The 12,653-nt window shown below is 48.3% G+C and overlaps 2 protein-coding genes across 2 annotated transcripts in view; both read left to right on the top strand.

The window, feature by feature from the left end:
- Positions 1 to 12,653, top strand: part of LOC149443555 (uncharacterized) — a 188,290-nt gene that overhangs the window by 125,467 nt on the left and 50,170 nt on the right. The window lies entirely within an intron of this gene.
- Positions 6,673 to 7,292, top strand: LOC149443558 (oocyte zinc finger protein XlCOF8.4-like). Its single transcript, XM_089655566.1, has 3 exons — positions 6,673 to 6,844; positions 6,931 to 7,054; positions 7,171 to 7,292. Exons 1-3 carry the CDS (start codon positions 6,821 to 6,823, stop codon positions 7,290 to 7,292), a joined length of 270 nt encoding a protein of 89 aa, XP_089511692.1. The 5' UTR covers positions 6,673 to 6,820.

Consider the following 12,653-nt stretch of genomic DNA (forward strand, 5'->3'; position numbering starts at 1 on the left):
CTGAGACGGCACATATTTTTATTAAGGAAATCGTTAAGCTACACGAACTGCCCAGCAATATCGTGTCAGACCGAGGGGTTCAATTTACCTCCAGGTTCTGGAGAGCCTTATGTAAAACCCTGAAAGTGGAACTCTGCCTATCATCGGCCTACCACCCTCAAAGTAATGGCCAAACTGAACAAATTAACCAAATGTTAGAACAATATCTACGATGTCTCTCTGCCTTTTCCCAGGATGACTGGACATCTCTACTCCCATTAACAGAATTTGCATACAATAATTCTGTCCATTCCGCTACGAATCAGTCGCAATTTTGGGCTAATTACGGATTCCACCCTTCATGCCTGCCGGATACCATACTCGAAACCTCGGTACCTGCAGTTCAGGACAGAATCAGCAGGATACAGGACAACTATTGAGCTCTCCAGAAATCCGTACAAAGATTGCAAACTGACTACAAAAGATACTATGACAAGAAACGGAGGGGAAATCCTTCTCTGAAGGTTGGAGACCAGGCTTGGTTATCAACAGCCAACCTAAAACTTCCTTGCCCATCGCGGAAGTTGGGACCAAGATACATTGGGCCCTTTCAGATCAAACGAGTAATCAATCCAGTGGCATATGAGCTATCTCTTCCCGAATCATATGGGATTCACCCAGTCTTCCATGTTTTTCTGCTAAAGCCAGCAGTTCATGATCCATTTCCGGGAAGAGTAGAACCTCCTCCGCCGCCAATAACAGTTGGGGAGGATGCAGAATACGAGATAGAATCAATCCTGCACTGCAAGAAGTGAGGAAGGCAGATCCAGTTCTTGATCAAATGGAAGGGGTAACTCCTGAAGAAGGCTCCTAGGAACCAAAGACAACATACATGCCCCAAGACTTCTCCAGGAGTTCTACTCCAAATATCCAGACAAGATGGCCCAAGTAGGCATCTGGAGGCTGCCCTTTAGGGGGGGCACTGTCAGGGCTCTGTCCTTGGCAGAGGTGTTAGGAGACCTGACACCCCTGCCAGTACCTTGCATGGCTACAGTTCACATTGGCTCAAATTTGGCAGCAAACGGCCTTTATAAGGAAGCCCTGCACTACTCTCAGGTGCTGTTGATCTCTGGCTCCCCGGTACCTTGTTCCTGTGCTACTGTGAACTGTGATTTCCTGTTCCTGTGCTACTGTGATCTGTGATTTCCTGTTACCGACTTGGCTTGCTCCTGGACCTGTCTTCTCTGCTTAAACCCTGACCTGACCTCGGCTTGGCTAACGGATATTCTCTCTTGCTCCTCTGTGCATGACTTCGGCTTGGCTAACGGATATTCTCTCTTGCCCCTCTATGTATGACTTTGGTTATCCCATCTGACTATGTCTGTTCTGATCTCCACCCAGTACCGGACCTTGGCTTTGAACCGGCTATCCAGTAATCCTCTGTTCCCCGGAAGGGCTTTCATACCTCGCACAGGCACCTCCTGTCTGCAGACCTCATCCCTGTGCATCAGCTGTGCTCCAGGGTGGACCACCAACAAGCACTCCTACAGGTGACCTGTGCACTTTGGTCCTGACTCCTGCTGTCCCACTCTCAGGGGAGTCTGGAACTTAACTGCAAGGGAAGCCCTCTCTCCATTGGCCTCTCACACCAGGTAAGTGACAACAAAGGAGAACAGACACATTCACTCCCTTCTAGTCCTGACCCAGAAGTGACGTTATGACAGATTTCCAGACCATCGAGGCCGGCAAAGAATGTAATGCGGTGCGATGTGCTCTACATTACATCCAATGGAGTACAGGGGAGACATTGGGGGTCTTTTAGACCCTGGATGTCTCAATAAAGAGAACCCGTTATCAAAAGTCATCTCATAGAGGACTTTGTCCCCTTAAGTAAAAATGTTTTTTTTAATTGTAAAGAATGAAAGTTACACCTAAGTACATAACTCCTCCCCTTAAAACATTTTGAGACCCCCACATATATGAACACCCAAACGTAAGAGCACACGCTGGATCGCCTACACGTGATAACATTGATTTTGATACACGTTACATATCTCCGGTCACACCAGAATGAGAGGATAATTCTAGGAGCAGACCTCCTCCGTACTCTATACTGATGACCTAGAAGGGGCTATAAATGTGTCACCTATAGATAATACCGGGGACTAAAGGTTGTCACCATTTCAGCACACACAACTTAAGGTTTGACATGTTGGATATCTATTTACTCGCTGCAACCTCGGCTTTTATATTTTTACACATAAATGGGTCATTTATTGCTTTTTGTGCCCTGAAATCAGCTTAAGTGTATTTTTTACTGAAATTTTGCATTTCCTAGACTTTGTGATAATATTTTCTGACATATAAAAATTAGAACTGCTGCTATTTTATTCTCTAAAGTCTCTACTTTCAGAAAATCGATATTTTGGGGGTTTTGTGTCATCTTCAGGCCTAAAATAATTTTTAAACGTGCAAAAAATGCAAAAACAGCTCTGGGAGTGAAAGGCAGAAAGGATAAGCAGGACACTCCCCTTTCCTGAGGAGCAGCCAATCGGTTCTCATTACACTGCAAGGTCTCTCCCCTCCCTGCTAGTCCCCGGGTGCGGTTCTGGAGACAGGCGGGGGAGGGGAAGAGGAGATAAACAGCACAATGTTACACATATGAAATGTTTTAGTCCCTATAAAGCCCCTTTCATTCTTTAACCCCCCCGGACATTTCTAAAAGAGCCTCAGATTTATATACATTTTCTGTTACAAAGGAATGTTTCCTTCCTCCTGAGCAGCAATGTAAGGGGCTCTATGCTCCATACTCCTGACCCCGGCACTCCATCATTGTGTTGGCTGCATAGTGTAATGATTGCCTATTGGCTGCCTGTGTAGTGTCATCATTGCCCTTTGTAGGCCATGTATGGTCAGGATGGTCCTTGTCTTGTCTATTTATTGTCAGTGCTGTTTGTTTAGAGGACCATATTACTAGAATTTATCTCCACAATGAGGAGAATGTTCCGGCCCCGGAAGTGGGGGAATGTTCTGCCCCTGAAGGGGTTCATCTGGGTTCCCACACTATATATGTGTGTATCATCATCTGCTGGAGATAAAAGACATCACAGTGACTATGGAGGAAGAGGACGGACATGACTATGGAGGAAGAGGACGGACGTGACTATGGAGGAGGACGGACGTGACTATGGAGGAGGAGGACGGACGTGACTATGGAGGAAGAGGACGGACGTGACTGTGGAGGAAGAGGACGGACGTGACTATGGAGGAAGAGGACGGACGTGACTGTGGAGGAAGAGGACGGACGTGACTATGGAGGAAGAGGACGGACGTGACTGTGGAGGGAGAGGACGGGCGTGACTGTGGAGGGAGAGGACGGACGTGACTGTGGAGGGAGAGGACGGACGTGACTGTGGAGGGAGAGGACGGACGTGACTGTGGAGGAAGAGGACGGACGTGACTATGGAGGAAGAGGACGGACGTGACTATGGAGGAAGAGGACGGACGTGACTATGGAGGAAGAGGACGGACGTGACTATGGAGGAAGAGGACGGACGTGACTATGGAGGAGGAGGACGGACGTGACTATGGAGGAAGAGGACGGACGTGACTACGGAGGAAGAGGACGGACGTGACTATGAAGGAAGAGGACGGGCGTGACTGTGGAGGGAGAGGATGGACATGATGGGGGGTTACTGGGTGTAAATAGAACATAACATCTTATTACCTCCTCTGCTGCCACTTCCACCAATGTCTCCTCTCTGCTTCCTGTCTGTCCCTTACATCACTTCCTGTCTGTACCTGACATCACTTCCTGTCTGTGCCTGACATCCCTCCTGTCTGTCTTCCATAGAGACTTCCTATCTGCATAGAAGTAAGATCCCCACCTTGTGGAGCTCAGAGGAACTGCAGCCCCGAGATCCATCCCATAATCCCCCTTCCTGTATAATATGTACCTTACAGGGATACTACGGGAGATGAAACATTACTGAATAAAGGAAGAAGAAATAAATGTAACTCTTATGTAACCAACTGTTCAACAAACATCTCTTATTACATATAGAAAAGTCTTACAAACACAGAACACAAAATACAAATGTATAGCTAATGAGAGCGATCCCGCCAAACCTGATCCTTCTGGGGGGACAATGCAAAAATATATATCAATCCACTCATAATGACATCATCTTCTGGGAGTGTCTGCACATCCATCCATTTCATACACATTTCATTGTCTCAGCAGATCTCCTGCAGCCTATTAGCACCCATTTCCCTCTCTATGTCTCAGCCGATCTCCTGCAGCCTATTAGCTCCCATTTCCCTCTCTATGTCTCAGCGGATCTCCTGCAGCCTATTAGCTCCCATTTCCCTCTCTATGTCTCAGCAGATCTCCTGCAGCCTATTAGCTCCCATTTCCCTCTCTATGTCTCAGCGGATCTCCTTCAGCCTATTAGCTCCCATTTCCCTCTCTATGTCTCAGCAGATCTCCTGCAGCCTATTAGCTCCCATTTCCCTCTCTATGTTTCAGCGGATCTCCCGCAGCCTATTAGCTCCCATTTCCCTCTTTATGTCTCAGCGGATCTCCTGCAGCCTATTAGCACCCATTTCCCTCTCTATGTCTCAGCAGATCTCCTGCAGCCTGACTTCTCGGGGGACACATTTTGGTCCCTCTGATTTTGCAGTAAATGTGATTGCATTAGTCCCGTTGATTTTCGTATTTCCATGTAATAAAAGGTGTCACACGATGTCGGGTTCCTCTTTCTCTCCTCCCTGAGTGTGTATTTAGAGGCGGAGCTCCTGCTGGAATGGCGGTTGGAGGCGGAGTCTAGGAGGGAGACTGACAGAACCCGCAGCAGACTTGCAGGAGTGAGCGAGGAGGATCCGGTTCCTTTACCATCGGAGATGAGGAGAGTGTGAAGGATGTTTGTGACTCTGGGAGCTGAAAAGCTGGGAGTCCTATTGGTGTGGTGAGGGGGAAGCACTACTAGGGGGCGCCCTCACCATCCCGTGTACAAGAGGTGGAAGAAGGCGGGGCTACACTACAGCCCACACAGTTTGGAGGGCGGAGCACTTTCACACCTTATCAACTTTTCACTGATTGGTGGATTTTTGGAGTAAAATAAGTGGATTGAAGTAGATGCAAAGTGGAAGCGGTGGACTTGCAGAGAACACTATACTGAGCACACAATATTGTCTGTCTCCATGGATTTGCACAGGATTTGAGATGATTTCCTATAGCAGCAAATCTGATGAGATGAATGAAGTGGGTGTAAAGTGGAAGCAGTGGATGTGCAGGGAGCAGCATCTTGAGCACAAAGCACTTTATGTTGTGGATGAATTTGCACACGGTTCAGTTTCCTTCATTTATTGATAAACCCCATAAGACCAATGAAGTGGGTGTAAAGTGGAAGCAGTGGATGTGCAGAGAATAGGATTTGGAGCCCCGAGCTCTTTATCTCTGAATGTCTCCACATATTTGTAGTGTATTTGTGATGATTTCTGTGCACACACAATAGGACAGCGCTGTGACACATAATGCTCTTCTAGATGACAGGGAATCCTTCCCTTTGTTACAGCAGCAGTCCGCTAGAAGGTTTTTGTAGGTTTGGAGTTGTTACACATAGCGCGGGTTTTATCCATTTATAGTGATGACATCATTGCCCAAATCTGGGGGTCACCAGCCATTTCCACCCTTTACTCCCAGCTGGGGGGCTTTGTATCCATATACCAGATGTTCTACAGGACTAAATCTGCAATCAATGTTACTGCAAAATCAAAGGAGCCAAAACCCCTCCCCCGAGGAGTCATATATTTCTGTCCCCCTTGGTGGGAGTGGAGGTGACCCCTCTATAAGGATCTACAGTCCATACACACCCAGCACAAGGCCGGGGTCACACTACCAGACGCTTCTCGGGGCTGCAGTTCCTCTGAGCTCCACAAGGTGGGGATCTCACTTCTACCAAGACAGGAAGTCTCTATGGAAGACAGACAGGAAGTGATGTCAGGTACAGACAGGAAGTGATGTCAGGTACAGACAGGAAGTTCTATGAATGAGGAAGCGGAGAGTTGACATTCCTGGATGTGGCAGCAGAGGAGGTAATACGTAGATGAACCCCTTCAGGGGGAGGAGTTGATGATAATATATTTGCTCCCAAAGCTGGCCTACATGGTTCAGTTTTATCGTTCAGCCAGCGGGATGACCATAAAAACTGAAGTGATTCCCCCATCCACACATTGGAGGTGGATGGGGGAATCCTCCCCGCAGCACTCTTGTATTCTGACAATGGGGGGACTCCTCCGCTCTCAGAATACACGGATCAGCACTGAAGCTATTGGCTGCAGCCGCTGGGGGAGTGGCTTTTATCCGGCAGTGGCCACACATGGATGGAAATGTGAGCGATCCCTGCTGAACCAGCTGAATTTCCATGGATCTATGGTCACCTTCAGTGACTTCCTCCCCTCCCCCTCATCTCCTTCATGATGGAAGTCATGCTGAGATCATCTCCCATTGGCTGAGCAATATTCTCATTTGTCTCTCAGCTCCTTCTTGCTATTCCTCGTCCTGCCTGTTGTTTCCTTGGATTGATTTTCTGTGTAGTGACCCCGGCTTGGTCTCTTGGATGTGCTATATATCTCAGCCTGAAGTGGGGCTTTAATAAAATGGAGACCTGAATGGAGAGGTGAGGAGGATTCTGGGAATATCATTTGATGTGACTATTTGTGTTCAGATGTAGAGTTTTCCTCCTGTGAAGTCTGGAGATCATATGACATCACATTGCCTCCACCTCCCTCCCTGATAGAAGAGAGAAAGAAGAAGAAGATTCTAGAAGTCACCAAGAAGATGATGGAGCTGCTGACAGGAGAGGTGAGCGGTGCCGGGAATTCTGGGACATTCTCCAGTAACAGACAAGGGATGTGTCTGGATGGTGACTGTATCATTGTGTGTGTCAGGTTCCTATAAGGTGTCAGGGTGTCACTGTCTATTTCTCCATGGAGGAGTGGGAGTATTTAGAAGGACACAAGGATCTCTACAAGGACGTCATGATGGACAATCAGCCGCCCCTCACATCACCGGGTAAGAGGAGACTTTATTGTAAAGGAGAGAGCAGTACGGAGGATCCACCTAGATCCCCCATCATCTGATAAACACATAGAAACAATGGATTCAGTCAGTGTGTGTGTTTCCTACAGATGGATCCAGTCATGGGAACCCACCAGAGAGATGTCCCCGTCCTCTGTATTCCCGGGATTCCACACAGGAAGGTCACACCATCCCTCACCATCATCAGGTAGATGATGACAATTATTGGTAGTTGTGATTTATACACAGCATGTTTGTTACAATGAATGTTTTATTATATCTTTCAGAGTGGAATCCTCGGGGATGAGAATATTGATGTTAAAGAAGAGTATAAAGAGGAGGATGAGGAGTATGGAGTGATGGAGGAGTTTTCAGAAGGACACAAGGATATGATGGAGCCACCTAATACCAGGAACCCACCAGAGAGATGTCCCCGTCCTCTGTATTCCCGGGATTCCACACAGGAAGGTCACACCATCCCTCACCATTACAAGGTTGGTGGGATGGAGAATCTAGAACATGGACTTGTAGAGACTATGGGCTCCAATCACAAAGCGGTATCTTCCCGTATCCCAGTATGTAGTAAGATGCTGCATTCTGTTTTTTAGTAGTGAAGCCTGCCGGTAATTTACCACTGGTGTCCATAGCAACACTTGTAAATAGCTTGTTGTTAAGGAGAGGGCAGCTGCCAGTGTCCTCAGCAACCAGTAAACAAAGAGCGGATGGTCGCTAAGTTCACTGCTTACAGCTGTGACAGGTCTGATTTTGAGGGAAACCCCTGATGCCAAAATAATAAAAAAAATGGTGTGGGGTCCCCTCCAAAATCAATACCAGACCCTTAGTGAGTGCCCACCTTCCTGCTGAACCATACCAGGCCACATATACTCAACATGGGGTGGTTGCTTCGGGGCAGGGGCGCTCCCCCCCAAAAGCACATCGTCTCCATGTTGATGTGGGCAAGGGTCCCTTCCCCACAACCCTGGGCAGTGGTTGTGGGGGGCTGAAGGTGACGGGAGACCATGTGTGGATTTTGTGTGTGATGTCACAATCATAAATCTTACATTTTACAGATGATATTTTCTCTCATTTCCTTGATTTAGAGTGGAGATCCAATCGATATAGAATTTGAGGTGAAAGCAGAAGAAGAAGAGGTGTATGTGAGGGATGATCAGCAGTCTATGGAGGAGGATGGAATAACGGGGACATTTATAGAGGAGGACACTCCTACAGAGATCAGCACAGGTGGGTCATGAACACTAAATCCATTCCTCCACCCATACTGCTCACTGATTGGTCCAGAGTAGGGCGGGGACTGGGTGATATCAGCCTGTAATCCCCTGGTCACTTTCCTGAGCTGTGTTCCCCGTCCTGTATTCCTGGATTTCTCTCGGATAATCTTCCTTCTCTGTGCTGCAGACACAATTTATGTATCTAGACTGGATTTATGGAGGTTCTGGGGCTCAGCTGGCAGAAAAATGTTCATTTTCACCATTAGTGTAACTAGACCTAGGCACCTGGGGTGTGTGCTTTGAGTCTTCTTCCCTATTTCTGGGTCTAGTAAGATCTCTGACAGAACATTTCTCCCAGGGTTCCTTGCTCTGTGGTCTGCTGGCTGTGCCGGGTGGAGGGATATGTCTGTAGTGTCTCAGACCCAAGTCACTGAGTGCAGTCTCAGGAGATGGGAGGCAGCGGTGTGGGATCTCTGCAACTTGTCTACAGTAAACATTTAATCTTCCACTGATTACTGAATACCAATATTATGAGTCCTGACCCTTACACTGTATACTTTTGTACATTATATCATTCTGAACGGTATAGTCCTAACTCCTATATAATAAGTTGTAAATTGCATTAGCTTTCTTTTGCACCCATTTCCTCCCAGCTGGACATTTTATATCGGATGATGTGATTGGAGCACAGACTTTTACATGGTGATAATAATGTGATAACATCCTCCAACTTTGGACCCTTAAACAGAAAGTGATAATGAGGGAGGAGTCAATACCCCAATGATGGTGGTCTTCAGGATCAGTCCAGTCTTCATCTTGGTTGTTCTCCCCCCATCCTCACTCTCTGACCTCTGGTGGGGCTCAGCCCTGCTGTTCTTCATGACTAAATCATGGACTAAATAAGGAAGTGCAGAACTTCTTGTGTTGGGAAGATGGCGATGAATGATAGAGGGGGTGGGGAATCTTATCCTATAATCCCCTTGTAACAGAACTGACCCAGTCTGTGCTTGGTACTTCCGTTATAATACCGCTTCCCCATCTGAACACTGACCACAGACCCCACAACTGACCAAACAAAACTAGATGACACCAGTCTGTCTGAACATGGAACTCTTTATTTGAAAATCAAACTGGCTTTTTATACACTCAGGGGACAGTCCCCCCTCCCTGCAAAATGACACAGGGTGGGGCAATCTACATTTAGTAACAAGAAACACACAGGTATTCAAACTTCACACCAGCAGACAGTCCCATCAGGAGGGAGGGCTGCTGGAGATACCCCCACTAAGCTAATAGACATAAACACATCCCATAATAGTTTGCTCCCAAGCAAGACACACAATAGAACAATGGGATGCAACCACATGGCATTAAACAATCAACAATCCCCCACCCCAATATTAGGACAGATCACCCTGTATCCCTAACAGGCACAGGGTGACTTACACATAAAAGGATATAGGTAGCTGAGACAGGGGTCTCCCCACCTCTCCAAAGTGAGCTGTGTTTCATGGGCCCCCCACCCAAAGTGACTCCCGTCACATATCTCCCCTTTTGGCAGGAGACTAAAGCAGGAGGAGACCCCAGACTGGTGGACTTTGAAGTTAGTCTGTACTTTCAGTCCCCCAATGCCAGTACCCACACAGTTCCCCAAACAAATTGTCCCACACAAAGCATTACTCACCCAGCCAACCTCTGCCTCTCTCATAGAACATACCTGCCGCTGGGGAGAAGTATGGGCTGGTCCTTCTATCTGAAGTCCTCTCAGCCGCTGGAGAGAAGACAGGGTGGCTGGGCCGGCTCCATCATGCTGTTGGGGATCTGGGCCGACTGCCCAGCATCCCCGGGGTATCCAGGTGGTGTTTGTAGTTGCTGGGTAGAGGCCAGCAGTGGTTTGTCCTGTTGCCAGCACTTCTGCTGGGGACCCCACATCTGCTCTAGCTAACCGTGGGGGAGGGAGGCCGGCTTCCTCCACTCCCAGACTGTGGATCTGCTGCTGAGATACCATTCCTCTGTCACGGTCCCCCTGGTGCACAGATCCTGGCTTGGGAGGGAAGACAGTTCCCTCCACTCTGGCTGCCTCTGGGGGAGGGAGGACAACAACCTCCTCTCCCTTCTCCCCCTGGGCCTCTGAAACTACCGCAGGTGTGGGGCGGAGATCCTGGACCCTCTGTCTGGTTGTCAGCGCTTCTGCTGGAGAAGTTTCTTTTACCTCCAAAGATGCTTCTGGCAGGAAATCCCATGTCCCGGTCAGTGGTGTAGGAGAAAGGCCGGCCACCTCTTCTCTCAGGGAGACTGAAGCTGTTGTTGGTCCTGGGTAGAGCTCAGCAATGTTTGGCCCTGTTGCCAGCTCTTCTGCTGGAGGCTCACCAGGTGGTTTTTCCTCAGCAGAGAAGTCTATCAAATCCCCAGCCTCTGGAATGGCTAAATGTTCAGGGCATGGGCTGGTGGCCCTTGGGCCCAGTGCCAGCACTTTGGCAGGTGCCTCATCACCCATAACATCTTCCAGTGAAAAATCAATTAGATCCATACATCCTGGGATCTGTCATTGGAGGGATGAGCCGACTGCTCCATCTTCCATACCCTCATCCAGTTGTTGGACAGACGTATTCCTCCATCCAAGCTCATCCCATGCAGAAACAAGATCGTCTAAGTAAGCCAGCAGTTGCTGCATCCGCCATAAGACCTCCGTTTCCATAGCTGTGGGTGGTATCTGTCTCTCATCTCCTGTTATCCGAACCTTAGATCCCGGTGGAGGTTTGGATGTGTTCACATCCAGGAAGCACAATCCCACCGCTGCCACCAATGTACCGGAACAGACCCAGACTGCGCTTGGGTACTTCCGTTATAATACCGCTTCCCTGTCCGAACACCAACCACAGACACCACAGCCGACCATACAAGACTAGATGACACCAGTCTGTCTGAACATGGAACTCTTTATTTGAAACTCAAACTGGCTTTTTATACACTCAGGGGACAGTCCCCCCTCCCTGCATAAGGACACAGGGTAGGGCAATCTACATTTAGTAACAAGAAACACACAGGTATTCAAACTTCACACCAGCAGACAGTCCCATCAGGAGGGAGGGCTGCTGGAGACACCCCCACTAAGCTAATAGACATAAACACATCCCATAATAGTTTGCTCCCAAGCAAGACACACAATAGAACAATGGGATGCAACCACATGGCATTAAACAATCAACAATCCCCCACCCCAATATTAGGACAGATCACCCTGTACCCCTAACAGGCACAGGGTGAGTTACACATAAAAGAATATGGGGAGCTGAGACAGGGGTCTCCCCACCCCTCCTAAGTGAGCTGGGTTCCATGGGCCCCCAACCCAATGTGACTCCCGTCACACCCCTCATCACTGTCCCTCCTATAAAAGACAGTTCTGGTTGTTTCCTCACTCTCTGACTAAGGTCCATGAATAAAGAAATGACCTGGTAGGAGATCAGAGGAGCCATTTCCTAGTTCCCTTGAGGGTGGAATTGTAAGCTCCTCAGAGACCAAGCTGCCTGGTGTGGGCGGAGTCCTGGTTTGGGGGAACCAATCAGCTCCTGTCTAGTAATCCTCTTTGTCTTTGTATTTTAGTCCATGGCCGGGAGATGAGGAAAACCTCCGAGGATTGTCTCACTTTGTCTCCAGACTGGAAAGTAGAAGATGAGGACATCACACAGTATAGTCCAGGAGAAAACCCGGCTCCCTCCAATGTCCATCCGGCACCACCCAGTGTAGATGGACCATCGGATTCCTCGTATCCTGAGGAACCTCAGACTGTGCGGGACCGGGCCGGCCTTCCAACAGGGAAGAGCTTCTCCTGTACGGAGTGCGGGAAATGTTTCCATTATAAATACAATCTTAATGTGCATAAAAGAACTCACACGGGGGAGAAGCCATATTCATGTTCTGAGTGCGGGAAATGTTTTTCAGATAAGTTCCATCTTTACACACATCAGAGATTGCACATGGCGGAGAAGCCGTATTCCTGTCCTGAGTGCAGGAAATGTTTTTCATTGAGGTCCCATCTTTCCAGACATCAGAGATCTCACACAGGGGAGAAGCCGTATTGCTGTCCTGAGTGCGGGAAATGGTTTTCACAGATGTCCAATCTTTACAAACATCAGAGATCTCACACGGGGGAGAAGCCGTATTCCTGTCCTGAGTGTGGGAAATGTTTTACAGACAGGTCTCGACTATACACACATCAGAGATCTCACATGGGGGAGAAGCCTTATTCCTGTCCTGAGTGTGGGAAATGTTTTTCGGTGAAGTCTAATCTTTACAGACATCAGAGATCTCACACGGGGGAGAAACCGTATTCCTGTCCTGAGTGCAGGAAATGTTTTTCATTG

Source organism: Staurois parvus, unplaced genomic scaffold, assembly GCF_062004578.1.
Source record: "Staurois parvus isolate SC_StPar_1 unplaced genomic scaffold, SC_StPar_1.0 ptg000849l, whole genome shotgun sequence".
Lineage (NCBI taxonomy): Eukaryota > Metazoa > Chordata > Amphibia > Anura > Ranidae > Staurois > Staurois parvus.

Excerpts from the sequence above, each read along its gene's own strand:
- LOC149443558 (XM_089655566.1), top strand. The coding sequence starts at position 6,821 with ATGATGGAGCTGCTGACAGGAGAG. Across the intron at positions 6,845-6,930 it reads TGGAGCTGCTGACAGGAGAG|GTTCCTATAAGGTGTCAGGG; the intron begins GTGAGCGGTGCC and ends TGTGTGTGTCAG. Across the intron at positions 7,055-7,170 it reads GCCGCCCCTCACATCACCGG|ATGGATCCAGTCATGGGAAC; the intron begins GTAAGAGGAGAC and ends TGTTTCCTACAG.